At 43.9% G+C, this 24,065-nt stretch overlaps 5 protein-coding genes across 6 annotated transcripts; 3 read left to right on the top strand and 2 right to left on the bottom strand.

The window, feature by feature from the left end:
- Window positions 1–405: 405 nt before the first annotated feature.
- LOC9266455 (wall-associated receptor kinase 2) lies at window positions 406–3,997 on the bottom strand. The gene is made up of 3 exons (XM_015755291.3): window positions 2,988–3,997; window positions 2,165–2,299; window positions 406–2,054 (listed from the first exon to the last, which is right to left on the bottom strand). The coding sequence occupies exons 1-3, from the start codon at window positions 3,919–3,921 to the stop codon at window positions 886–888; spliced, it is 2,238 nt and encodes a 745-aa protein (XP_015610777.1). The 5' UTR covers window positions 3,922–3,997; the 3' UTR covers window positions 406–885.
- A 1,520-nt stretch (window positions 3,998–5,517) lies between these two features.
- LOC9270263 (sodium/hydrogen exchanger 6) lies at window positions 5,518–11,544 on the top strand. 2 transcript variants are annotated; one of them, XM_015755735.3, is made up of 22 exons: window positions 5,518–5,869; window positions 6,602–6,653; window positions 6,760–6,819; window positions 6,899–6,923; window positions 7,026–7,111; window positions 7,203–7,314; window positions 7,393–7,455; window positions 7,555–7,574; window positions 7,655–7,749; window positions 7,920–7,948; window positions 8,659–8,690; window positions 8,765–8,812; window positions 8,891–8,951; window positions 9,069–9,166; window positions 9,235–9,310; window positions 9,416–9,435; window positions 9,586–9,683; window positions 9,767–9,876; window positions 10,008–10,094; window positions 10,650–10,753; window positions 10,978–11,075; window positions 11,244–11,544. In XM_015755735.3, exons 1-22 carry the CDS (start codon window positions 5,524–5,526, stop codon window positions 11,270–11,272), a joined length of 1,749 nt encoding a protein of 582 aa, XP_015611221.2. In that variant the 5' UTR covers window positions 5,518–5,523; the 3' UTR covers window positions 11,273–11,544. The 2 variants fall into 2 exon arrangements, with proteins under 2 accessions (XP_015611221.2, XP_025875997.1); XM_026020212.2 differs by having other exon boundaries at window positions 9,235–9,435.
- Window positions 11,545–13,429: 1,885 nt separating this feature from the next.
- On the top strand, window positions 13,430–17,586 carry LOC9267802 (heat shock protein 81-3-like). The gene is made up of 3 exons (XM_015755627.3): window positions 13,430–13,650; window positions 14,050–14,472; window positions 15,819–17,586. The coding sequence occupies exons 1-3, from the start codon at window positions 13,525–13,527 to the stop codon at window positions 17,367–17,369; spliced, it is 2,100 nt and encodes a 699-aa protein (XP_015611113.1). The 5' UTR covers window positions 13,430–13,524; the 3' UTR covers window positions 17,370–17,586.
- A 907-nt stretch (window positions 17,587–18,493) lies between these two features.
- On the top strand, window positions 18,494–20,438 carry LOC107278284 (uncharacterized). The gene has a single exon (XM_015755632.3). It carries the CDS (start codon window positions 18,550–18,552, stop codon window positions 18,886–18,888), a length of 339 nt encoding a protein of 112 aa, XP_015611118.1. The 5' UTR covers window positions 18,494–18,549; the 3' UTR covers window positions 18,889–20,438.
- Window positions 19,103–21,825, bottom strand: LOC107276269 (aspartyl protease family protein At5g10770). Its single transcript, XM_015755628.3, has 2 exons — window positions 21,319–21,825; window positions 19,103–20,602 (listed from the first exon to the last, which is right to left on the bottom strand). The coding sequence occupies exons 1-2, from the start codon at window positions 21,506–21,508 to the stop codon at window positions 19,335–19,337; spliced, it is 1,458 nt and encodes a 485-aa protein (XP_015611114.1). The 5' UTR covers window positions 21,509–21,825; the 3' UTR covers window positions 19,103–19,334.
- Between the last annotated feature and the right edge of the window lie 2,240 nt (window positions 21,826–24,065).

Below are 24,065 nucleotides of genomic sequence, written 5' to 3'. Positions count from 1 at the left end.
CTCGACCAAATGTCACATCGGATGTTTGGACGCTAATTTAGAGTATTAAACATAGACTAATAAAAAAACTAATTTCATAAATAAGAGCTAATCCGCGAGATGATTTTTTTAAGCCTAATTAATCCATAATTATCAAAAGTTTACTGTAGCATCACATTGTCAAAATCATGACGTAATTAGACTCAAAAGATTCGTCTCGCGAATTAGTCCAAGCTTATGAAATGGGTTTTGTAATTAGTGTATGTTTAATACTCCAAATTAGTGTCCAAATATCCGATGTGACATGGACTTGGAACAAGTCGCTGGAAATAGCAAAACTGAACATCTTCTGTATCAACCTGAAATTACGCAGTATTTGTACTTCAGTACTGCTAGAGGCAAGATCAACAAAGAAAGCCATGGGAGTTGTGGAAGCGGCAGCGGCAGAGGCAGCAACATTGATGCTACAGAGCTGCTTGTAGTTGTAGGGTTGTATTACATCACGAGGTCATGACTCATGTCAAATGAATAATTGGGATCAGGATAAAGATCCAATGCAGTCATAACAGAGACTGCAACTTTGCCAGTAGAAACTCTTTTCCATCCTTGGATCAAGACAATAACGACTGAAACCGACGCTACAGTGTAGTTTTAAACATTATCTGCTACAGTTCTAGCTACAGCCTACAGGAGAAACCTTGGTACTGTCTTTTGTGAACAGTATTCAGGAAGATTTCTTTTTTTTTTTTTTTTGAGTTGATTCAGGAAGGTTTCGGATATCACTTTCTATAGCCACTGCAGGTGATCCCAATTCATCTAACACATCTCACCTCATCTTCAAATCAAACACATGCTAAACAACTTTAAGTGGTAAAGTTGTATGTAGTTTGTACACATGTAGTAAGATCACCGTGGGAAGCTCGACGATAGCAAAAAATCCCGCTCCATGTTGTATAGCTTGCTAGTAGTGTCGGTATTGCTCAGTTGAGGTGGTAGACAGTGCAGCTCAGCTGAAAGCCCTTGCAAAATGTCACCGCCTAACAGCCTTTCCAGCCTTATCTCCACTTGCCTCATTGTTGGCCTCTCTTCCCCCTTCAATCTTAGGCATGCCGATGCTAGCGCCGCGACTTCTTTCACATTTTCCATGCCCTCCGAAATTACCTGAGGGTCTAATATCTCGTAGATGTTGTCCTGTACCATTAGCAAATTAAAAAGTGCAATTAGGCTGACATTATCTGATGATTCAAAAACAGTAGGCTTCTTCCTTGTGAGCATCTCCACGAGTATGACACCAAAACTGTACACATCACTCTTATCGGTCAATCTACTTGTTTGATAGTATTCAGGATCAAGATATCCAAATGTGCCTTGGATCACTGTTGTCACACCACCTTGATCAACCGGAATGCCTCGAGAGGCTCCAAAGTCCGAAACTTTTGCTGTTAAGCGACCATCAAGCAATATGTTAGCAGACTTAACATCCCTATGAATTATTGATACTGAAGCGGATGAATGTAAGTAGGCTAAAGCGCTTGCAGCTTCAAGAGCAATCCTCAATCTATTTTTCCATGACAACAATGTAGGGCCTTCAACATGGAGATGGTCGGAAAGAGTGCCGTTCGATATGAACTCGTAGACCAGTAGTGGAACCTGTGTTTCAAGGCAACATCCGAATAACCGCACAACATTCCGATGGTTGATCTGCGAAAGAATGACAACTTCGTTTATGAAATCATCGATCTCCTTACGAACCGTAATATTCGATTTCTTGATGGCAACGACACGTCTGTCTGGCAAGGTGCCTTTGTAGACAGTGCCATGGCCGCCGCTGCCGAGCTTTCTCATCTCGTCGAATCGATTTGTTGCCTTTTCGAGCTCTTCCAAGGTAAACACCATCCTTTCAGCAATCACCTTATCAACAAGTTGCAGCAGCAGTAAACCCCGGTTCTGCTTGAAGAATACGGCTCTCAGTTTCTTGGCCCTCCGTGCCTTGATCATGTTCGTCATTGCCATGCCTATCACGAACACGGATGGAATTCCTATGCCGATGGTTCCTCCTATCGCCACAAGGAGAGCTGCCAGCAGAAGATACGGTCAAATTTCTGAACCCTGTTTGTGCAAGGATTTGCAGAGAAGATTGCAAGGATAAATTTAAGTTATGAAATGAAGAGAAATTTCTATGTACTCGTTGGTTCACATCCTCCTTCGTTCATAGCATCACCGTGCGTCCCACCCGGACACATGCACGAAAACGATCCTGGCTTGTTTGTGCATTCACCGTAGCAGGGATATTCTTCTGGCAGAGCGCACTCGTCGATATCTGAAAGGGAGAATTTAGAAAAATTTTGTACCATTCTGTTCTAAATTCCACTAATCATTTGAACTATGGTTGGTAAGCCATAGAAAAATATACTAAACGAACAAAAATAATTTATAAATAAAACTATTAATAGCGGTTTAAAATTTTAACGGCAAAAGATTGACTATAATAAGAAAACTAAAATCAACTTTAAAATTAGGTTTTAAATTTTAGCCGCGGCTCATAATCTAGCAAGCAAACGATGAGAGGCTATACTTATGCAACTTCAAGTGTAAATGACTAATCCGTTAAACACACTTATAAGCTAAAATATTAGGAAATGATTTAATATCAAACTAAATAGAAGGGTGAGGCATCGAACCCAGAACAGCTAGCCCACCACCTTGTGAAGCTAATCAGAAGACCCTCAGTTGTTTCTCCACTTACATGGTTACACCCTTATACTCCCTCCATCCCTAAATGTTTGACGCCGTTGACTTTTTGAAATATGTTTGATCGTTCGTCTTATTCAAAAAAATTAAGCAATTATTAATTTTTTCCTACCATTTGACTCATTGTTAAATATACTTTTATGTATATATATAGTTTTACATATTTCACAAAAGTTTTTAAATAAGATGAACGGTTAAACATGTTTTAAAAAGTCAACGGCATCAAACATTTAGGGAAGTAGGGAGTAACAAATTACCTTGACATCCATTTGCAACGTACGGATTGCCTTGGTACCCGTTGTCGCACTGGCACGAGTAGCCGCCAAGCGAGGTGCTGGTAGAGTTGCGGCAGTAGCTGTTGCTGCTGCTACAGGCCGTGTCGTCGGGCCCATGCGGCGGACACCCCGACTTCCCGATCGCCCAGTCGAGCACGGCCAGCGCCACCGGCATGCCGCCGCCGCCCGGTCGCATCGTCGCTGCTGCTGATCCGAGCTTACTCGCGTTCCCGCCGAACCACTCGTTGTCCGCGACGAACACGAGAGCCGAATCCGATTGGTTAGACGACGAGGCGGAGGAGGTCGGCGGCGGCGGCGGCGGCCCGGTGCTTGTGCCGAACGGCGACAGCCGAACGCCGTACGACGTGAGGCCTAGGTAGATGGAAGCCTGGCAGCAGCCAACGCCCGCGCACGAGTAATCCGCGAGCTCGCCGTCGGCCGCTGCTGGCCAGGTGGCGCCGGCGCCGCCGCAGATGGTGGTGCACGCGGCGGCGATGTCGTCGCCGTCCAGGAGGACGGCCTGCAGGTTGCACCCCACGACGACGAGCCGGTTCCGCCGCTCCCTGAGGCGGAACGCGCCGGCGAGGCCGCGGCCCCACGCGCCCTCGCCTTTGGCGGCGTCGTACCGGACGGCGCTGCTGACGATCACCGTGGAGTTTAGGAGGGATATCTCGAGCACCTCAGCGGCGTCGGCGTCGCGCAGGAAGAGCTTCGGTGGGTGGTAGGAGCGGTTGCAGGTGACGGCGAAGCCGGCGAGGTGGCAGCCGGCGCCGACGCCGAACGGGTAGGGGATGACCATGCTGCCGCACGAGCTCGGGCAGCCCGGCAGCGATACGGTTAGCGCGGTTGTTGCCGCCATTGTTGCAGCTTGGAGAAACAGTGCAGCCATAACAAGGATAACAGGAGAGGGCGCCATGGAGCTGATCGATTCAGTGGCTCGATCAGCAGAAGAAATACTGAAGAATGGCTCACCCAAGACGAAGAGTATATACGTCCACGGGTTTTGCTTGACCTGACTGAAGGAGTGAAGCCACGCCACAGATTTTCTTTTGTTCGGCAACCACAGATTTTTCATAGATGGAGATATTGATATCCGATCAGTCACTCAGTCATCGTGCTAGATCAGTACACGCCGCGTTTTCTGACCGTGCTGTTTAATTTGTGACTTTACTAGTAACAGTATATGGGGACTGGATTCTAATAGTACATGGGGAGTGTCTAGATAGTTACTCCCTTCATTTCAAATTGATCATCATATAATGTTTGTGCACCAAGACTAAGGATTATTTAAACTACATTAGTCAACACACCATACAAAATATACACACATTCTCCCATGATGCATATAGTATCGACTAAAACACAAGCATACACCACATTATACGATGTTATATTAATTGTATTATGATGAAATCCATATGTCCACATGGTTATATAATGATCATTTTGAAAAAAAAATGATTTTCCTTATGTGATGTTCAATTTGGGAAGGATCAAAGGGAGTATAATGTTGTGATGATGATGATGATGATATTGGAGTAGTAGACTACTACCCCCGTTTCATAATGTAAGACTTTCTAGTATTGCCCACATACATATAGATGTTAATGAATCTAAACACATACATATGTCTAGATTCATTAACATATAAATGAATGTAGACAATGCTAGAAAGTCTTATATTATGAAATGGAGGAAGTATTTACTGTTACATGCTAGTTTGTTCTAGCTCATCCTTGTTCTTTGAAAAACAAATCACGAAGTTGTGCAAGAAAAAAAACTCAAAGGCTTAATCAGTGCTAAAATCTGCGTGAATTGTTATGATTTTTTGAAGAGATCCTGGCTTCGTCACTAGTAAGTAGTTACAGATCAGATAAAGATGATGATTTAGCCCAAAAGGTGTTACTGATCACACTACTTGTACTTTCCGCAAGTCATGCACTCGATCAAATCGGCAAAACTTAACAACTATATCAAATTATCAACCAGAAGCTACGGGACCACCTATATATTTGTCGACAAATTTTCTTCTAAAAATTTAACATATATAATTATAGTACAATCGTAGTGTAATTACACTGTAACTTATATGTAATTACACTGTAACTTGCATGTAACTACAGTGTAATTTGTATATAAGTTTCATGTAATTTTGAATCATTAAATCTATTACAAGATTTGTTTTGGTGAGGAAGAAAAAAAATCACAGCATACAGTATAATTACACTACGATTATACTGTAATTATATCTGTTAAATTTTTGGGAGAAAATTTGTCGATAAATATATAACAAAATCGTTTTGGAAGGCCCGTCTCTTCCTTCCCGCCGATTCCATTCCATTCCACCCGCGAATTCTAGGCACCGGGCCAGTGCCCAGTGGGCCCCTCGATTCCAGGCCCAATCTGACCCGTCGGATCCACAGTCGAACGCATCTGGACCGCCCGTCTCCGCGGTGGGCCCAGCCCACAACGGGAGGGAGGAGAGGAGAGAGGAGGCGACTCGCTCGCCCGCATCCGCATGACGCGCACGGGAAGCGGCCGAGGCGAGCGAACGCGAGACGATCGAGTCGGAGGCGAAGAGGAAGAGGAGCGATCGATCGATCAAGCGCGAGGGGGAGTGGGAGCGGCGGCGGGGGAAATGGTCGCGGCGGAGGCGGCGGCGGCGCCGGCTCCACCGCATGACGCCGTCGCGGCGGTGGCGGTGGGGATGGTGGGGGCGGCGGGGACGGTGGACGAGCAGAAGGCGGCCGGGGTGGGGATCCTGCTGCAGATATCGATGCTGGTGGTCTCCTTCGTGCTCGGCCACGTCCTCCGCCGCCGCAAGGTCTACTACATCCCCGAGGCCAGCGCCTCCCTCCTCATCGGTATGTGTTCCCACCCAGTTACAGCATTTTGGGCTTGTGGAAACTGAAGAATGCCGATCGTCGCTGAGGGTCCTATCGATTCATGTGTCTGACTTCGCGATCGTTGTGTATTTGCGACGCCGTGCGATGCTTTGAGCTAGCGCATTTGATGCGGGGGTGATCGTGTTTGGTGTTGTTTACTGACGCCGAATGAACTGTTTATTCACACGATGTTTAGTGGCGAGCAGTAACGGTGTGAGTGTGTGATTAGGAGGAACGGCTTCGACTGTGCGTTTATGCACAAATCAGACGAACAAATTTTGCATTCACGACGCGCGCTGTAGTCTAGTTCGAGCTGTGCTTTTCCAAAATTTACTGTCGATGGTTGAGGATTGGTTGTAACAGGTGAGGGCTTTGGAGGATAAAATGAACCTTTAAAAAGTTGGCATGTAGCGCAAACAGATGTCTTTTCCTTCAGATAAGCGTATTTCCGTTACATTTCAGTAGCTTAGCTTTTACTGATTTCTGATTATCTAAGATAAGTGATGTGACATTTGGGTTTATTCTAGCTACGTTTTATTTGGATCATCCGGTGGATTATCATATACTATTTGCCTTGGAAATAAAACACCCTAGCTAAGATGGATCTTACCATTTTATTTAATAGTTTGTAGAGCCTAGAGGTACATTGAAAATGTTAGAATCGTATGACACCATATTATTACGAAATTATTTAATAGCTTTTCTTGTCAGGGATGATTGTTGGCGGCCTTGCTAAGATATCAAACACTCAAAGAAGTATTAGGTGATAATATTTCTTATTACTCACTGTATACAATTTTTCCCTGCAAAATATGACATCGCTGTTAAGTCTGAACATTTTGTGGTGTTCATTTGCTTTATTAATTCAGGAGATGGTTCAATTTTCGGGAGGACTTCTTCCTTCTTTTCTTACTTCCTCCAATTATATTATATCCTTTTTTGTATCTTGATTTTGTTTTTTAATTACTTGTACGGAAATTTACCATGTTTTACTTGACTGAATCTTACTCAGTCTGGATTCAGCTTAGCACCAGTAAGTGTGGAATTCTTGGATCCTCTTAGTTAGTTAAATTCTACTCTTCGTTGGTTAAATTCTATCATTCTCAGCTAATTATATCATATTTTTTCCTGATAGAAACCATTCTTTTCAAATTTTGGTGCCATTATAACATTTGCAATCTTGGGAACCTTCATTGCTTCTATTGTCACTGGTCTTTTAGTGTAAGAGTATCTTCTATATTGCCTCCATTCCTATTCGCTGATATTTATTTCATCTATAAAAATGTAATTTATATTTTTCCATTTGTCACAGATACGTTGGTGGGTTAATATACATTGTCTATAAGTTGCCTCTGGTTGAGTGCATGATGTTTGGTGCTCTGGTGTCAGCAACTGATCCTGTTACTGTACTGTCCATATTTCAGGTTCCTTCCATATCCCTATACAGACTATATTTACAAATTTTGAGATAAAAGGATCACATAATGTCCATCAAATCGCAGGAACTTGGCACTGATGTGAACCTCTATGCGCTGGTTTTTGGAGAATCAGTTCTCAATGATGCTGTATGCATAACCCTATTATTATTTAATACTAGCTGTTTTTTTTTATTTCTACTGAAATGTGCATATTTCTTCGTGTCTAACTACGGTTTGGAAATTAAGGTGGCTATATCCTTGTATAGGTGAGAATGTATTGCCTGAGCTCCTTCTGCCTATATGGCTCCTTCTCAGAATCCTGTCATTAACACCTTGAACTTTTCAGGAGTATGGCTTCACTGAGAACAAGTTCTTCTGGACAGAACTATTTTCTAGCTATCCTTAAGTTTCTTGAGAATTTTGTTGGTTCAATGTCATCAGGTACTGTACCTTAAATATTTACAAATGCCTTTAGCAGAAGAAATTTCGAGTCGCCTATGTATTTTGCTTTTTCCATTGGATTTCTTGACTTCGCTTGCACTTATGATTATATATGAGTATCTATTTGTACTTTAACATTTGATATTTCAATTCCATTTTTTTATGTGCAGGTGTTGGGGTTGGATTCATTTCTGCCCTCATATCCTTTATTTTGACATTTTCTATCAGTAGAGACCTAATGTATATTTTTTATTTACACAAAGTAAAACTGATAAACTTGTTACATGTATGTGATGGTATCACCTAGTTTTTTATAACATATATTAAATTAGTTTAATATCTGTAAAGAAATGTATACCTGTTTGCACCCTCCTGAAAATTTATTTTTGTTCCAAAACACTGTAGGGGAAGCCCCCACAGTTAAAGATTTATTAAATTGAAAAGGAGGAAACAATTACAAAAGTTCAAGCAAAGAGTTAAATGCTACTCTCTCAGAGGGGTTTAGTCTATGTAATCATCCTGAATTCCCACTTTTTGCTATCAAAACTTAGAATACTCCTGCTGGATCCTCTTAGAAACCAATATGTTATTGTTGCATGCCTTGAGCATTACCTTTCCAGGGTTGACAAGAAAATTCAATATGTTTAACGTGTAATCATCTTTTTGGTCTATTTACAAACGTTTTCCATTTACTCTGGAGAACAAAAAAGGCAACCCCCACCATGCAACAATATTTAGGCTATGTACATGGCCAGATCAACAACTTCATTGCCAACGACAATAAGTCGAAAAAGAAAATTTTAAAAAATTCTTGCAAAAACAAAACAAATGCATTTTTTGAACTTCATTTTTGCTTATATTATGTTATCCCCGTTGAGACTCAATTGTCAGTCCTTAATTCTATCAAACCTCTTCAAGTATGCAGCTCTAGGTGTTGAGAAGTAAGTACATTCCGATTTGCCCAAACTAGTACCCCACACATAAACTGCTAATTTATTTTTTTTTTCACTTCCAGCCTTCATAATCTGGAGAGTTGCTTGTTTGTCCTTTTCCCTTACTTCTCGTAAGCCTATCTTTGAAATTTGTTCCATTTCATGTTCTCTTTAAATATCTGCTGTAAATAATTGCCAGTTGTTTGTAGGTACATGCTAGCTGAAGGCTTTGGTTTGTCTGGTATTGTCTCTATTCTGTTTACTGGAATTGTAAGTTAGCCTGTGACAATATTTTCTCTAGATTTTATTCTTATTACATATTATAGATAAGCAACTTTGCAGGAAGATATTATAAACATGCTTACAAGAAGTGAATTTTTATTTCAGGTTATGAAGAGATACACCTTCTATAACTTATCAGAAGATTCTCAGCGTTTTACAGCTCGTTTTTTCCATCTACTTTCATCACTAGCAGAGGCTTTCGTGTAAGCAAGACCTTCAAGTGCAATAATTTAACAAGTCCAAATACTGAAACTGTAATGCATTTACACAGGTTCATATACATGGGATTTGATATTGCGATGGAGCGTCAAAGCTGGTCACATATTGGATTCATTTTTTTCTCAGTTGTATCCTTCGCATTGATTACACACCAACTCTTACCCATGCTTGTTACGAATACAATAATTTCTTCTTGTTTCCTTAATTTTTTTCCCTTTTGCTTATGCATCCAGATCTTTATATTACTTGCAAGGTATTTTCTTCTCCAACGGAACTGTCTATCTTTTGGTCTGATGTTGGACTAGTTGCTGAGTTTTTGGAGATGCTTTCTGTGTATTTATACAAGCTTAAGCCCCATAGCTATATAATTGTGCCGATTTTCTGATATTATCTTATTTTAAAGGGCCGCAAATGTCTTCTCTTGTGCATATATATTAAATTTGGCACGACCGGTGCACTGCCAAATACCTAGGCAGTATCAGCTGGCACTCTGGTATAGTGGTATGTAATTATGTATGCCCAAAAATGTCATAAAATAAGTTTCATGTTTGTACTGCTAATATTGTTGGTTTTTTCTTTTTCAGGTCTTAGGGGGGCAATGGCTTTTGCCCTTGCACTTCAGTCTATTCATGATCTTCCTGAAGGACATGGCGAGACAATTTTCACCGCTACCACATCTATTGTTGTTCTAACTGTAGGTTACCGGTTGTAATTCTTGTGATGTTACATAATAGCCACGACTATTTTTATGCAAAGGATTTTGTATGTATCAGTTCATGCTATTCTATGAATCATTCTAAATGTCTTTTTATGCAAACATTGCAGGTGCTTCTAATTGGAGGCTCAACTGGAACAATGCTTGAATCCCTGCAAGTAGTTGGGGATAGTAATCGCTATCGCCATCCATATGAGGCAAGTACTTACACCGCGTATCATAAGTACATGCAAAAAACATTATATTTCTCTTTGTTTGCCATTAGGTTAGTTAAACAACGCAATCTTATTTATTTGCTGGACATTCTCAGCCTAAATATCAAATGACATTGCAGTTCTATGGAGGATGCAATTCCATTGCATTCCATGCACTCTCCCCATAGGGCTTATTTGGATAGATAGGTATTACACACAATCTTTGGATGGTCACGATTTTTTTTCTGTTTTCTTGTTCATAATGAATTAGATCTATTCCTTTTTTTAAAAAAAAAACTAATTGGTTCTCTCTTGAGGTGCAACCTGCTTGTTCTACGTACAAAAAACCAGATAATAGTTATGCTTAAATGATCATCATGGGTTATTATTTATTCAATAAGAGCACTTACTAACGGACCGTTGGTGTTGCTGAATGCCATATGCACCCTAACTATGTAGCTACTATCCGTCCTTGTTTATCTTTCTTACAGCTCATGGATTAACACCATAGCATTCCGGTGGTTTGCCAGTTATTGATGCTGTACTTACAATATGCAGCATAACTTTGATGGGAACAATGCTGGCTACCCTGGGCAACGTTACGGGGAAGAAACATCAACATCAAGCAATTTCACAATGAAACTCAAAGAGCTCCAGAGAAGGTACAGCAGTTCACATTTGATATTGAAGTTGTATCTACTCATTGCTCTTCTTTAGTTTGATTTCTAAAATGATGAACTTTTCATTAAAAAATTTCATTGTGTTAAAGTACCAACCAGTAGTAGCCTTTAGTTGCAGAGTGGTACTTTTCTATAATTTATTATGTAGTATTGCTGAGGAGCAGGTGATCTCCTAATCGCTTAAATATATTTTCCTGCCATTACAGCACCTCTTCTTTCGCTTTACTGGACAAGCATTACCTTACTCCCATTTTTACCTCTCAAAACGAGGACGATAACAGTGACGGCGATGAGGATATTATCAGTAAGACCAAACCTGCATTCCATCTTTCTCTTAACTTTATAGTCAAGCAATATCAAAGATGCTTTCCCTCATCAGAGGCAAAGCAGTATTGGCTTACTTTTTTCTCCATCCTTTTCCGTTCAGCATTTATTCCTGGTAAATAACTATATGTTCTGGTAAAACAAGCAGATGAATCATTGAGGAATGAGGATATGTAGAGGTCCTGCAGATTTGGAGGATCATGAACTCATGATTATTGAATGCAAACATGACGCACGAAAATTTTTCAAGAGCTGCGCATTCCAATCAAGAGCAAATGTTTGAGCCATCAGCCATGTATACGTCACACACTAGGATAGTTCGACATGTATGTAAGTAAAGAGGATCATAGGTGGGAATGTAAGATTCGCTAGGTTATCTGCTTTCTTTAACGATGAAGTTTGATGAAGGCACTTTTGCTCTAATCCTATTTTTGATCTGTTGCCATGCATCTTCATGGAGTTCAGTGATGAAACTTGACAGTATTGCTTTTCGTCTAGTTATGTAGAATCAGCCTATGAGAATACTAGGATGTAGCTTCAAGGCATGTTTTGGTTGATTTTCTGGGGAATTTTACCCTAATTAATTCCTGCAAAAATTTCTATTCCAAACGTGCACTTGGCTTCCGGTCACAATAACCCCACTTATGTTTTTTTCCCCCTAATATATCTTAACCAAGAGTTCCTGTCACGTCAAAATATTTTACAATATAGTCTAAAATAAATTAAAAATATTTTTTTCTATAAAATGTGTTACACATCCTTTTTTCTTTTTGCCTTAATTTGATGATTTTATATGTTTTCATATTTGATTTGATTGTTTTTAATATTAAGAAATCTATAAGAAGTACAAATGTTTCTTTTATATGGCCTAGCACCGAATATTCCCAAATTTCCAATTTCCATCAGCTTCCATAGCGGATTGGAATAAGTTCGTTTGTTGTTCCTCATCTTTACATCGAGTTTATTTGGCATCCCTAAATTGCAATACTATACTCTTCACTCTTTTATCTTTGCAAGACCGTTCAAGTCAAGTTCTAAGATAATATAGATGTCTGTTTTGGCTGATGTGGCCTCACATGTAAGTTGACTCCTCACCTCTTCCCTCTCTTCCCCATCTCTCTTCCTCTCCCCTCTCTTCCCTCGCAGCTTGCCGGCGGAGAGAGGGCTGGCAGCCGACGAGCCCATCTGCATGAGGTACCAGTGGACCACCTCCCACGAACCACCAGTGCCCGCTCTTCTCCTCCGCCATCACCTGCATGTCCAGCATGCTTAGGTCGTTCAGCGTCGCCACGGTGTCGATCTTGCCATCTTGGGCAGGCATGACATGCTTTGTGAGTGCGCCATGGCGGTGGAGGCCTCCCATCACCGCCCTGCTCGTGTGCCCCATCCTTCATGGTCGAGGGCTTGCCACGCCGAGGTACCAATCTTCGTCGCCGATAGAGGCATGGGGTTTGTTCAGATTGATGTCATTTCAAACCATACAATTTTTTTTTGATAGAGTTGTTAGATATGTGCATCCATTTAGTTTCTTGTCAAACTTTGGTAAATACACAAGAAAACCTACAAAAAATTTGACAATATTGCCAAATTACCAAAAATTGATAAGGTTTATTTTGGCTACAATCTAAACAACCCCATCGAGCCAAAGGCACCGGGGCACGTTGCGTGGTGGGTGATCGTCCAGAACTTGAGCGGTCACTCCTCCAACCTCATGATGTAGAACCTGCAAAGTAGAGGAGAGAGGAGATCAAAGGAAGTAGGAATATTTCGCCAAATCAAGTACTAGAATTAGAGATGCAGAGGGCATATACTACTCCCTTGACGTTGTTGATTTTTAATCAACGTTGATCATTCGTCTTATTCAATATTTTTAAGAAAATATAAAAATATTTAAGTCATCCTTAAAGAATATTCAATGATAAATCAACTCACAATAAAATAAGTAATAATTACATTTTCTTTAATAAGACGAATGGTCAAATGTATCTCAAAAGGTCAATGGTATCATACATAACCTATGAAAACCTTAGAATCATTTTTTTTCTGACTACGATGCCTCCTGCTGCCTTATGATCTGGTTTGAATGGTTTTGCAAAAATCATTTATTGTACTGCAGTTTAGGAATGCCAACTGAAAATCGACGTAAAGCTGAGGGACAGCAAGTGGACTTATTCCTAGCGGATCACAGATTATTGAAGGCCCGTGACTTCCCCGAGAAAAGGCCCAGCAGCAACTTAGTCAAGGGCCACTACGGCCTCGCCGGCTTCTAGGTTCGTGTAGATGCTTCTAGAACCACAGGATCCCTTAAATACTCTCCCTCCTCTTCCATCTCGCGTCCTCTTGGAAACCCCTCCAAACCCTAGCCGCCTCTCGTTTCTTCTCGTCCTCTCCACGCCCCCGAGATCTCAGGAGCACAGGAGGAGGAAGCCATGGCGTCGGAGACCGAGACGTTCGCCTTCCAGGCCGAGATCAACCAGCTGCTGTCCCTCATCATCAACACCTTCTACTCCAACAAGGAGATCTTCCTCCGCGAGCTCATCTCCAACTCCTCCGATGTAAGTTTGCGCCGCCCCCGAAATTAATCCCCTCTCGTCGAGGAATCGAAATCGGTGCTTGCTTATGTGCTCTTTGCTGTTGTTGTACGCGTCGATCTGTGAGCGTGACGGCATCTGAGGATCATATACTGATAGGGCGTAGACCTGTTTCAAATCAATGAGGTGTGAGCGTTGACTCGTGATTTGTAGAGTTTGTGCTAGTTTATTTGTTTGTTTTACTCATCGAAATGTGAATATGGCCACATCTGAGCACTAGCATAAACTTGTTACAAATCAGCGAGGGTTGTGTGTTTACCCGTGCGTGTAATCTGTATAGTGTGGTAGTGTGCTGATGCTTTTACAGATCTGTGTGTTTGGGTGATGAATTCGATGTGACATGGGTGTGTGTGGTTTCTGCAGGCATTGGATAAGATTAGGTTCGAGAGCCTCACGGACAAGAGCAAGCTCGATGCGCAGCCGGAGCTGTTCATCCACATTGTCCCCGACAAGGCTAGCAACACCCTGTCGATCATCGACAGTGGTGTCGGCATGACCAAGTCGGACCTCGTCAACAACCTCGGTACCATCGCCAGGTCGGGGACCAAGGAGTTCATGGAGGCGCTCGCTGCTGGTGCTGATGTGTCCATGATTGGGCAGTTTGGTGTCGGGTTCTACTCCGCCTACCTTGTTGCTGAGAGGGTTGTTGTGACCACCAAGCACAACGACGACGAGCAGTATGTGTGGGAGTCACAGGCCGGTGGGTCCTTCACTGTTACACGTGATACCTCTGGTGAGCAGCTTGGACGGGGTACTAAGATCACCCTCTACCTCAAGGATGATCAGGTATAAGATTCAGCACATTTCTCTTGTGAATTCCTATTACTTGTGTGATATATGTTGCTGTCCATGTGATGTTTTTTTTGTCAGAACTTTAGATGTTCTGTACATATGACAATTGGATGAGTTCGGGCCTGTATGGTTGAGTTGGCATGCTACCAGTGTACATGATCTTTCTTGACTGTTAGCATGTTCTGAAGAAATATTCTTGCTACTTTAATAAGAGGTTGTCTTGATGACATGGTGCTCATTTTGTAGTACAATAAATGAACTGTATAGATTAGGGGTGTACAGCAGTTTTTGGAATAGTGGTATCTTGTTCTCTTGGTTACATTTACTGAAAATCAACATTGCTGATAAACCGTAATTCTGAACTAGTGATATGGGTTTCTTTGGTAGTAATCACTTAATTAAACAATAGTATTAGTTGTAACAATATATATTTGGTGTAGTATACATCTTACTGTTTTCCGTTAACATGAAATGAATTTTGAGATTTACTGCTTTCAGCTTGTCTTTCTGTTCTTTTGTGCTGTAGTTGTGACTTCCTTGTATGCTACAATAAATGAACTGTATAGATTAGGGGTGTACAGCAGTTTTTGGAATAGTGGTATCTTGCTCTCTTGGTTATATTGACTAAAAATTAACAATGCCGCTAAACTGTAATTCTGAACTAGTGATCTGGGTTTCCTCGGTAGTAATCACTTAATGAAGCAATAGTATTAGTTGTAACAATGCATATTTGCTGTTGTATACATCTTACTGTTTTCCATTAATATGAAATGAATTTTGAGATTTAGTTGTATACATCTTACTGTTTTCCATTAACATGAAATGAATTTTGAGATTTACTGCTTTTCAGCTTGTCTCTGTTCTTTTGTGCTGTAGTTATGACTTCCTTGTATGCTAACATTGTTACATAGTTATGGTCTGTCTTTGTTGTTGTATTCTGCTAATCAATTTATATACTCCCTTCGTTTTGAAATGTTTGACACCGTTGACTTTTTTAGCACATGTTTGACCGTTCGTCTTATTCAAAAACTTTTGTGAGATATGTAAAATTATATGCCTACACAAAAATATATTTAACAATGAATCAAATGATAGGAAAAGAATTAATAATTACTTAATTTTTTTGAATAAGACGAACGGTCAAACATGTGCTAAAAAGTCAACGGCGTCAAACATTTCGAAACGGAGGGAGTATATCGTTTGTCCCAATGTTCTTATCAGAATGCATAGCAGCATAACACCTTGTTGAAATAAATACTTGTATTGTTTGTTTTGTTTCTTGTCTCTTGTGTTCTCTTGCTGTTTGTTGTTTAATAAACAACTGCAATTTTTGCTTGCAGCTGGAATACCTTGAGGAGCGTCGCCTCAAGGATCTGGTGAAGAAGCATTCTGAGTTCATCAGCTACCCTATCTCCCTATGGACTGAGAAGACAACTGAGAAGGAGATTTCTGATGATGAAGACGAGGAAGAGAAGAAGGATGCTGAGGAGGGAAAGGTTGAGGATGTTGATGAGGAGAAGGAAGAGAAAGAGAAGAAAAAGAAGAAGATCAAGGAAGTCTCTCACGAGTGGAACGTGATGAACAAGCAGAAACCCATTTGGTTGAGGAAGCCAGAGGAGATCACCAAGGAAGAGTACGCTGCTTTCTACAAGAGCTTGACAAACGACTGGGAGGAACATCTGGCTGTCAAGCACTTCTCTGTGGAGGGTCAGCTTGAATTCAAGGCCATCCTGTTTGTACCAAAGAGAGCGCCATTTGACCTCTTTGACACCAGGAAGAAGCAAAACAACATCAAGCTGTACGTACGCCGGGTGTTTATCATGGACAACTGTGAGGAGTTGATCCCAGAGTGGCTCAGCTTTGTCAAGGGCATTGTTGATTCTGAAGACCTTCCCCTCAACATCTCACGTGAGATGCTCCAGCAGAACAAGATCCTGAAGGTGATCCGCAAGAACCTTGTGAAGAAGTGCGTGGAGCTCTTCTTTGAGATCGCTGAGAACAAGGAAGACTACAACAAGTTCTACGAGGCTTTCTCCAAGAATCTCAAGCTTGGCATCCATGAGGATTCCACCAACAGGACCAAGATTGCTGAGCTCCTGAGGTATCACTCCACCAAGAGTGGTGATGAGTTGACCAGCCTCAAGGACTACGTAACCCGGATGAAGGAGGGCCAGAGTGAGATCTATTACATCACTGGTGAGAGCAAGAAGGCTGTTGAGAACTCCCCCTTCCTCGAGAAGCTGAAGAAGAAGGGTTATGAGGTCCTGTACATGGTTGATGCCATTGATGAGTACGCTGTTGGTCAGCTTAAGGAGTTTGAAGGCAAGAAGCTCGTCTCTGCCACCAAGGAAGGTCTGAAGCTTGATGAGAGTGAGGACGAGAAGAAGCGGCAGGAGGAACTCAAGGAGAAGTTCGAGGGTCTGTGCAAGGTGATCAAGGAGGTGCTCGGTGACAAGGTGGAGAAGGTTGTTGTCTCTGACCGTGTGGTGGACTCTCCCTGCTGTCTAGTCACTGGGGAGTATGGCTGGACTGCTAACATGGAGAGGATCATGAAGGCCCAGGCTCTGAGGGACTCCAGCATGGCCGGCTACATGTCTAGCAAGAAGACCATGGAGATCAACCCGGAGAATGCCATCATGGACGAGCTCCGCAAGCGTGCCGATGCGGACAAGAATGACAAGTCCGTGAAGGACCTGGTGATGCTGCTCTTCGAGACTGCCCTGCTGACCTCCGGTTTCAGCTTGGAGGACCCCAACACCTTCGGCACCAGGATCCACCGCATGCTCAAGCTCGGCCTGAGCATCGACGAGGACGAGTCCGCCGAGGCTGACGCCGACATGCCGCCGCTGGAGGACGACGCCGGCGAGAGCAAGATGGAGGAGGTCGACTAAACGTCATGGACCCATGGATGCCATTCTGTCCCTTCTAGTTATCCCTCTCCTAGTTCTCTTCTCATAGCTATCTGACTGCTGCTGTTCGCTTTCTTTTTGGTACGTTGGATGCATCAGTTTTGTCTTTGTCTTAGCTCTTAAACAATGCGTGGTACCTTGTCATACTGTTTGCGTTGCAATGCTACTAGCCGAAGTATATGCCAGCTTCTTATTCATACTTATAACGTCTTTTTTTATCAAATTATGTTGGCTGAATCCCTTGGAGTGTGCCAATTTCCATCTTGAACTTGAGTATTCCAAGTAGCTGTTGTGAGCAGCCCGACCAGTATTCTGGAACTTCTTCCTAATAAGCCTGGTTGCTGCAAATTGATGGAATGATGGACCATTGTTTGCCCGCAGTATGCTGGAACTTCTTCCATCTGTTATTGTATGGCTAGATAGTGGATGGTAAGCTTAGTATGCCTGGTTGCTGCAAATTGATGGAATGATGGACCATTTTTAGCCTGCAGTATTCTTGAACTTCAATTTGTTAGTACAAGGCTATTTAGTTTGAATGAGTGATGGAATGTTTGTTCACTGTTGATGCCTGCAAGATAGAATGCCTCGAATGTCTTCTTGCTTTGATCAATTAACCATCTGCAGGGAATTTCGTTGTTTCAATCATCTTTGGTCGACCTCGAGAGCTTTCTGTTTCCGTTTCAATCATCTTTTCGTTGTTTCAATCATCTTTGGTCGACCTCGAGTACTACTTAGTAGTAGTGGACCAGTAATTTCTGCCCCTCCGCTCTAGCACAAACCCAACTGACGAACTGATCCGCCGGTTGAGAGATGGAGCACATATGCGTTTTTGCGTTGTGAGGACATCGTGAGGTACGTGTCGGCTGATCTGCTGGCTGAGCTCACGTGCATCTGTATCGGATCGGAGGCAGAGGTTAGAGGTACGTGTCGATTGCCCGTCGTGAGTACTTCCTCTGCTTGACACCTGGTGCACTGCCATGGCGAGGTGGCCATGAAACCCGAATCCCTAGCTCTATCCACACACATAAAACTAGTCTTGGATTCTACTAGTAGTAGGCCAAAAGCAACATCCATTATAAACAGTGTTGGATACTACCAGGTCAAGTACACATTCAGAGAAACAAGGCTGCACTCTTGCTGCAGATCAAGCGGAGGACTTGCAATGGAGGCAACCAAGGAGACCCAGCAGCAGCAGCAGCAGAGGAAGCCGGACGCCGGCGACACGGTGCAGCTGCCGATGGACACCAGCCCGTACGTGCAGTACAAGAAGGACGACGGCCTGGAGGACTACAAGCTGCGCGCCTACGGCGCCCGCGGCCACCTCCCCGTCTCCGACGTCCCCCACGGCGGCTGCGGCACCGACGCCCCCACCATCCCCGGCACCGCCGTCCCCGTCGCCACACAGCGCCGCCACCAACAAGGCGACACCGCCGCTGCCGCCGCCGGCACCGGCCGCGTTGACACCGCCACCGACGCCATCAATCACCATGGCGTGCCATAGACGGTGTAAGTGGGTAGACTATGGGTGTTGGTCGGTGAGCCGCGAACCCACTTATTTTAATTTATAAGTGGATTTGCGGTTTATTTTAGCCTACAAGTGGATTTCACGCCACTTACACTCGTACCATAAACCACCGTAACATCTTTTCGGTTTTCACTGTGTGAGCTGCTGCCTCTTGTGGTAGTATAGTGTTCACTGTTCAGTGTCCAGAGAGTGATAAAAAAATAATTAAATAAAGCCTGAAATGTGCTACTATCAGGCACACTGTAATACTGTTACTAGCCCGAACTGGTTTGCATCAAAAATATTTTTAACGGTTTTCAACTTCTTCCATGTCACTATCGATGATGCTTATTTATTGCAGTTTTTTTTCACTATTTTTTCCCCATATATATGTCACTGTAACAAAACAAAATGATCGATTGATTCATCATCTCGGATTGTAATCAGCTGCATCCCTTGGCGCCGAAGCCGATCCTCTGGTTGGCAACGTCGTACGCGACGGCGAACGTCTTCTGCTGCGTGTTCCCGAGGATGGCGATGGACGAGTCGTCGGCGTTGGGCGCGAACGCCAGGCACGCCTGCGACACCTTGGAGACGTAGAGCACGCCGGTGAAGTCGAGGCTGACGGTGGCGCCGCCGGCGAACGCCAGCTCCACCGTGGGTATCTGCGCCGTCCGGTGGCCGGTGAAGTCGTAGCACGTGTCGAGGATGGACAGCGCGGGCGCCTTCTTGTACTGCGCCATGGAGCGCGCGAACGCCGCGCGGAGCGGCGCGTACGCGCGCGGCGGGAGGCGGGTGATCACCGTGCCGGAGTCGATCACCGTGCCGCCGGCCGCCGCGAACGCCGTCGCCGGGATCCTGATCGCGCGGCCGCCGACCTTGATGCCGACGAGGTCGATGTAGTAGAACGACGGCGTCGCGCCGTCGGCCAGCGCCGTGAACTGCGCGTTCGCCGGCGGGGCGCCGCCGAGGGACAGGTAGCCCCTGCCGCTCGACGACGACGGTAGGCAGTAGGTGAATCCGGGGCCGTAGCTCGGCGCGCCCTGCGACGGCAGCGACACCTTCTCCCTGCCGAGGCCGAACAGCCCGTCGACCTGGCCGAACAGCCCGGCGTTCTGGTCGCCGCACCCGAAGACGAAGCCCGGGAGCGTGTCCGACGCCGAGAGCGTCAGCGTGTCGCGCACGAGGTTGCCGTCGGTCTGCGACTGGTCGCCGTACTGGACCTCGTACCGGCACCTGCTGTCCGACGAGCAGCCCGACGCGTCGAGCTCCTGGCACTCCGGCGCGCCGCACGCCACGGCGGCGTACGTCGACGACAGCGACGGGTCGAACAGCGGGTCCTGCTGCTCGTAGCAGTCGGCGCAGGGCTTGCACTGCACCCACGACAGGTCGCTGCCGGTGTCGAAGATCACGGCGTACTGCTTCGCCGGCGTCCCGAGCCCGACGGACACGACGTAGTTGCCGGTGCCGAGGGAGATGCCCCTCTGCGCCGGCAGCGACACGCCCTGCTCCGAGGCGCGTGCCGGGTCGACCACCGACGGCGCGCCCCCGGCGCCGGCGACCTTGCGGTGGATGGAGTCGACCCTGGCCTGGTCGCGTTCCAGGATCTCGGCGTGGGTGACAGCGCCGCCGCCGCCGCGAGGACGAGCCTGCACCGGCGAGCACGGCCCGTGCCGGTGCACGACGCCGAGAGCCGACGAGTTGGACGCCGCTGCAAGAAAAACAGAATGGGAAAATGAGAAATGCAATTTGTGCAAATGCAACTCGAAGCAAAGAAAGGGAATGTTCAGATTGTAGCTAAAATAAATCTTACCAAATTTTGGCAAGATGGTAAGATGGTAGTATTGCTAAAATTTTAGTAGGATTATTTATTTATTTATCATATTTGGCAATAAACTAAACGTATATATTTTTTGACAACTTAAAAAAAATGGTATGGTTAAAAATGGCTTTAATCTGAACCGCCCCAAAGCTTTTTACTGCACTGAAAATTTTGTGTAGTGATCAGTCATCAGCATGCCAAAAGTTTACTCGCATCAATCAGCAACAGATTACCTGATGTAATTCTGATCAATACTACTGTAAAACATATTATGTTTCCCTTAGAATATCTTATAAATTCGATATATGCTGCATATGCTATCACGGTAGCTGAGTTTCAGTGGTACTAAAATTTCAGAATAATGCAGATGCTACTTCAGTCACAATACTTGTTTGCAGGATACAGACTAACCATACTCCAAATTGGCCTAACAGATTTCTTATTGGGTTTTTCAATTCCTCAGTTTGATCAAATGGACGAGATTTATATAAAGCAAGTTCGATCGAGATGGTTAATGGCCGACCAGGTTACATTATTTTTCCGCAGTAACTGCTTCAGTTTCAGATACAGTTGCGAAAGGAGACAGGCTGCAAAACTGACACTACCTTTCGATGCAGTGCAGGCCGAGCTCGGCAGCAGCGAGCTGACGCTGAAGACGTGCCAGTTGGGGTCGTTCGTCCTCGCCGCCGGCCCGGCGGCGCCGCCATTAATCCGGCGAGGAGCAGCCACCAGAGCTACAGCCACAACCAGCGCGAACGCTCTCCCACGAACAAGAAGCGACGACGAGGACGCCATGGTGATCACCTCGTCACAGCTCGCGATCAGTTGGCTGAGCCTGAGTTAGCTAGCTCTCACTCCCTCGCTTAATTTGTCCGTGCAGCTGAAGCGATGGCCATTGCTGCTGCTTATATAGCATCTCGTCAGTAGTTGGCAACGCATAAACCACCACTGCTGTTGGTGCCCTGGTCCACACCACACGCGGGCGTCAAAGTCGTCCTCCTCGTCGTCGGCGGCTCGTCGCCGTCAGCCGGCCGCCCGTGCGAAGGAAAAAGATTAGGTTGTTCGCCACACACGCTGCTGGCTAGCTACTAGCCGGCGTCCGATCAAGGAGCACCATGGCATTACACACACGGCGACGACTAGCGATCGAGCTAGTGACGAACTGTCAACTCCAACTCCCAACTCGATCCAACTTGATTGCACGAGCACGAACACGCGCACTACGGAGGCCCTGTTTAGATTTCAACTTTTTTTTCAAACTTCTAATTTTTTTATCACATCGAACTTTCCTACGTACGCAAATTTTCAACTTTTCCATCACATCATTCCTATTTTTTTAAACTTCTAATTTTAGTGTGGAACTAAACACAGACTGAGCGTAAATTGCCGTTTAGATCAGTCGTACGTCAAGTCGGAGCCACTTAAATTAAGTGGATCCCCAGCATCGCTCTAAATGTAAATGTTCCTATGATGTTTAGCAAAGATAAAGGATAAGAAAAAAGAATTCCGGTCAAATTTCGAATTGTCTGGATTCACCGTATAAGCACCTGATTGATTAGAATGCTTGAATTCTTGCCCATTGGAACCTGAATGCGAAATGCTTATATTTTAAAACAGAAGGATTACGTTGCCATATATATATATATATATATATATATATATATATATATATAATTTATTTCAAATCTAGATCAATTTGGCTACGATCGAAATGGGCATAGGAAAATGACACCTCTTCCCGTTCCGAAAGGCAGGCAGAGAGACCGACCTGTGTCACAAATTGTGTAATATATTGGGTGGTGAATGCTGATATGTTGGAGGTTGCTTTCCTGCCTCCACCACGCCAGAAAGCAGGAAATGCGTATGCATGCAGTGCTCGATTTGCTGATGCACTGACAAAGTGATCACAAACACAGCTGGTGCGTTGCAAGCGTGTGTCATTGCTGCGTGAGATGAAACGAAACGCGCATTGCTAATTAAGCGCTGTTCTTGTTGTTCAGTAATACTCCGTAATTGTTTAGTTGGTTCAGTTTAGCCCTGGTTAGGAGTTAGTTAAACTATGTAGTTGTAGTAGTAGTACATAAACATTGATTCTTGAGAAGTTACAGCGTTGATACATTGAGAACATGACAGAGGATGAGACATTGGCACACAAAGGGCACCAATAAGTTACACACACTCATATGATTGATGCATTCCAATATGCTCCTTAGACAGCATCAGATTTGATTAATTAACTTTGATTAGACTCATGAACAACACATAGCATTTTCTGCTAGCTTCCATGCAAAATATTTGCAAATGGATAGTGCAGTGCAGAAGAGCAGAAACCTAACAAGGACTGTCACTTTGTGCAACATCCTGCCGTTTGTTCAGGCTCGTAGGACAAGCAGGAAAAGCAGCGTTTGCTCGTAGTTGCCATGACAAAATCGAGATAAAAAAAATAACCCAAAAGAACTGTACCTAACATTATACTAGCATGCTGCATATATACAAGAGAAGATATACATAATTACATATATCATTTGATTAACCGGGAATGGATCGAAGACGGCCTACCAAACGTGTACAAGTGCATTGCATCTGGTCAGTCAGCCGCGTGCAGAAATGGGCGAAGAAACTGTACAAAGTGCATGGCTAGCTAACATTTACTGTCACTTCATCGATCGCACTGAGTACGAAAGACGAGTAGACGACGACCATCATTAGTGACGTCCACGCTAATTACCCTCTCGAGTCAAACACAGGTGCAGGACATTAGTGCGGTTAATATCTTGGAGTAGTTAATTAAGGCGTTAAATCATGTGCAACCGCACGATCTCTCGTTCCGTCCATTTGTGGTGCTGACCACAGGATGGTTGAAGGACAATTGAGCAGTACTGCTCACTTACATGTGAGCCCGAGAGGCTATGGGGTTCACATGTCAGTGAGCAATATTGCATGTACAATATTGCAGATGACCTGCATGGCTGCATCTGGTTGAAGGGTAGAAACACCACTTTTCCACTTTTTACTCCCTTGTTTTTCATGCATATTTCTTCAACAACTAAACATTGTGTTTTTCTTAAAAAAATTTACTATAGAAAAGTTGAATTTTTAAAATCATATTAATCTATTTTTATTCTTTTACTAATATTTAATCATGTGCTAATGAACTATATTGTTTTCTGTACAGAAAGAAGAAGAGCCCCATCGGTTGCCTTAATAAGCCAAAGCAAAAGATAAAATTTGAATTTTTAAACTTAATTTTGAAGTTGATTTAAAGATTTTTTTCAACATAGTTTTTTTTTCAGCATCGACTTTTAAATCGTTAAGAACACATGTATAAAAAGTTTTACCAATAAATTAGTTT

Source organism: Oryza sativa, chromosome 9 (assembly GCF_034140825.1).
Source record: "Oryza sativa Japonica Group chromosome 9, ASM3414082v1".
Lineage (NCBI taxonomy): Eukaryota > Viridiplantae > Streptophyta > Magnoliopsida > Poales > Poaceae > Oryza > Oryza sativa.
The sequence above is the reverse complement of the archived record's forward strand: the minus strand, read 5'-3'. Positions and strand labels throughout refer to the sequence as shown.

What these genes read in the sequence shown, in the direction of transcription:
- LOC107278284 (XM_015755632.3), top strand. Translation starts at nt 18,550, where the DNA reads ATGGAGGCAACCAAGGAGACCCAGCAGCAGCAGCAGCAGAGGAAGCCG.
- LOC9267802 (XM_015755627.3), top strand. Translation starts at nt 13,525, where the DNA reads ATGGCGTCGGAGACCGAGACGTTCGCCTTCCAGGCCGAGATCAACCAG. An exon ending in TCATCTCCAACTCCTCCGAT is followed by an intron (nt 13,651 to 14,049) that starts GTAAGTTTGCGC and finishes TGGTTTCTGCAG; the next exon opens with GCATTGGATAAGATTAGGTT. An exon ending in TCTACCTCAAGGATGATCAG is followed by an intron (nt 14,473 to 15,818) that starts GTATAAGATTCA and finishes TTTTGCTTGCAG; the next exon opens with CTGGAATACCTTGAGGAGCG.
- LOC9270263 (XM_026020212.2), top strand. Translation starts at nt 5,524, where the DNA reads ATGACGCGCACGGGAAGCGGCCGAGGCGAGCGAACGCGAGACGATCGA. An exon ending in TCACTAGCAGAGGCTTTCGT is followed by an intron (nt 9,167 to 9,234) that starts GTAAGCAAGACC and finishes GCATTTACACAG; the next exon opens with GTTCATATACATGGGATTTG. An exon ending in CGGCGATGAGGATATTATCA is followed by an intron (nt 11,076 to 11,243) that starts GTAAGACCAAAC and finishes TAAAACAAGCAG; the next exon opens with ATGAATCATTGAGGAATGAG.
- LOC107276269 (XM_015755628.3), bottom strand. Translation starts at nt 21,508, where the DNA reads ATGGCGTCCTCGTCGTCGCTTCTTGTTCGTGGGAGAGCGTTCGCGCTG. An exon ending in GGCCTGCACTGCATCGAAAG is followed by an intron (nt 20,603 to 21,318) that starts GTAGTGTCAGTT and finishes TTTTTCTTGCAG; the next exon opens with CGGCGTCCAACTCGTCGGCT.
- LOC9266455 (XM_015755291.3), bottom strand. Translation starts at nt 3,921, where the DNA reads ATGGCGCCCTCTCCTGTTATCCTTGTTATGGCTGCACTGTTTCTCCAA. An exon ending in CGTTGCAAATGGATGTCAAG is followed by an intron (nt 2,300 to 2,987) that starts GTAATTTGTTAC and finishes TCTCCCTTTCAG; the next exon opens with ATATCGACGAGTGCGCTCTG. An exon ending in AGGAGGATGTGAACCAACGA is followed by an intron (nt 2,055 to 2,164) that starts GTACATAGAAAT and finishes TTCTGCTGGCAG; the next exon opens with CTCTCCTTGTGGCGATAGGA.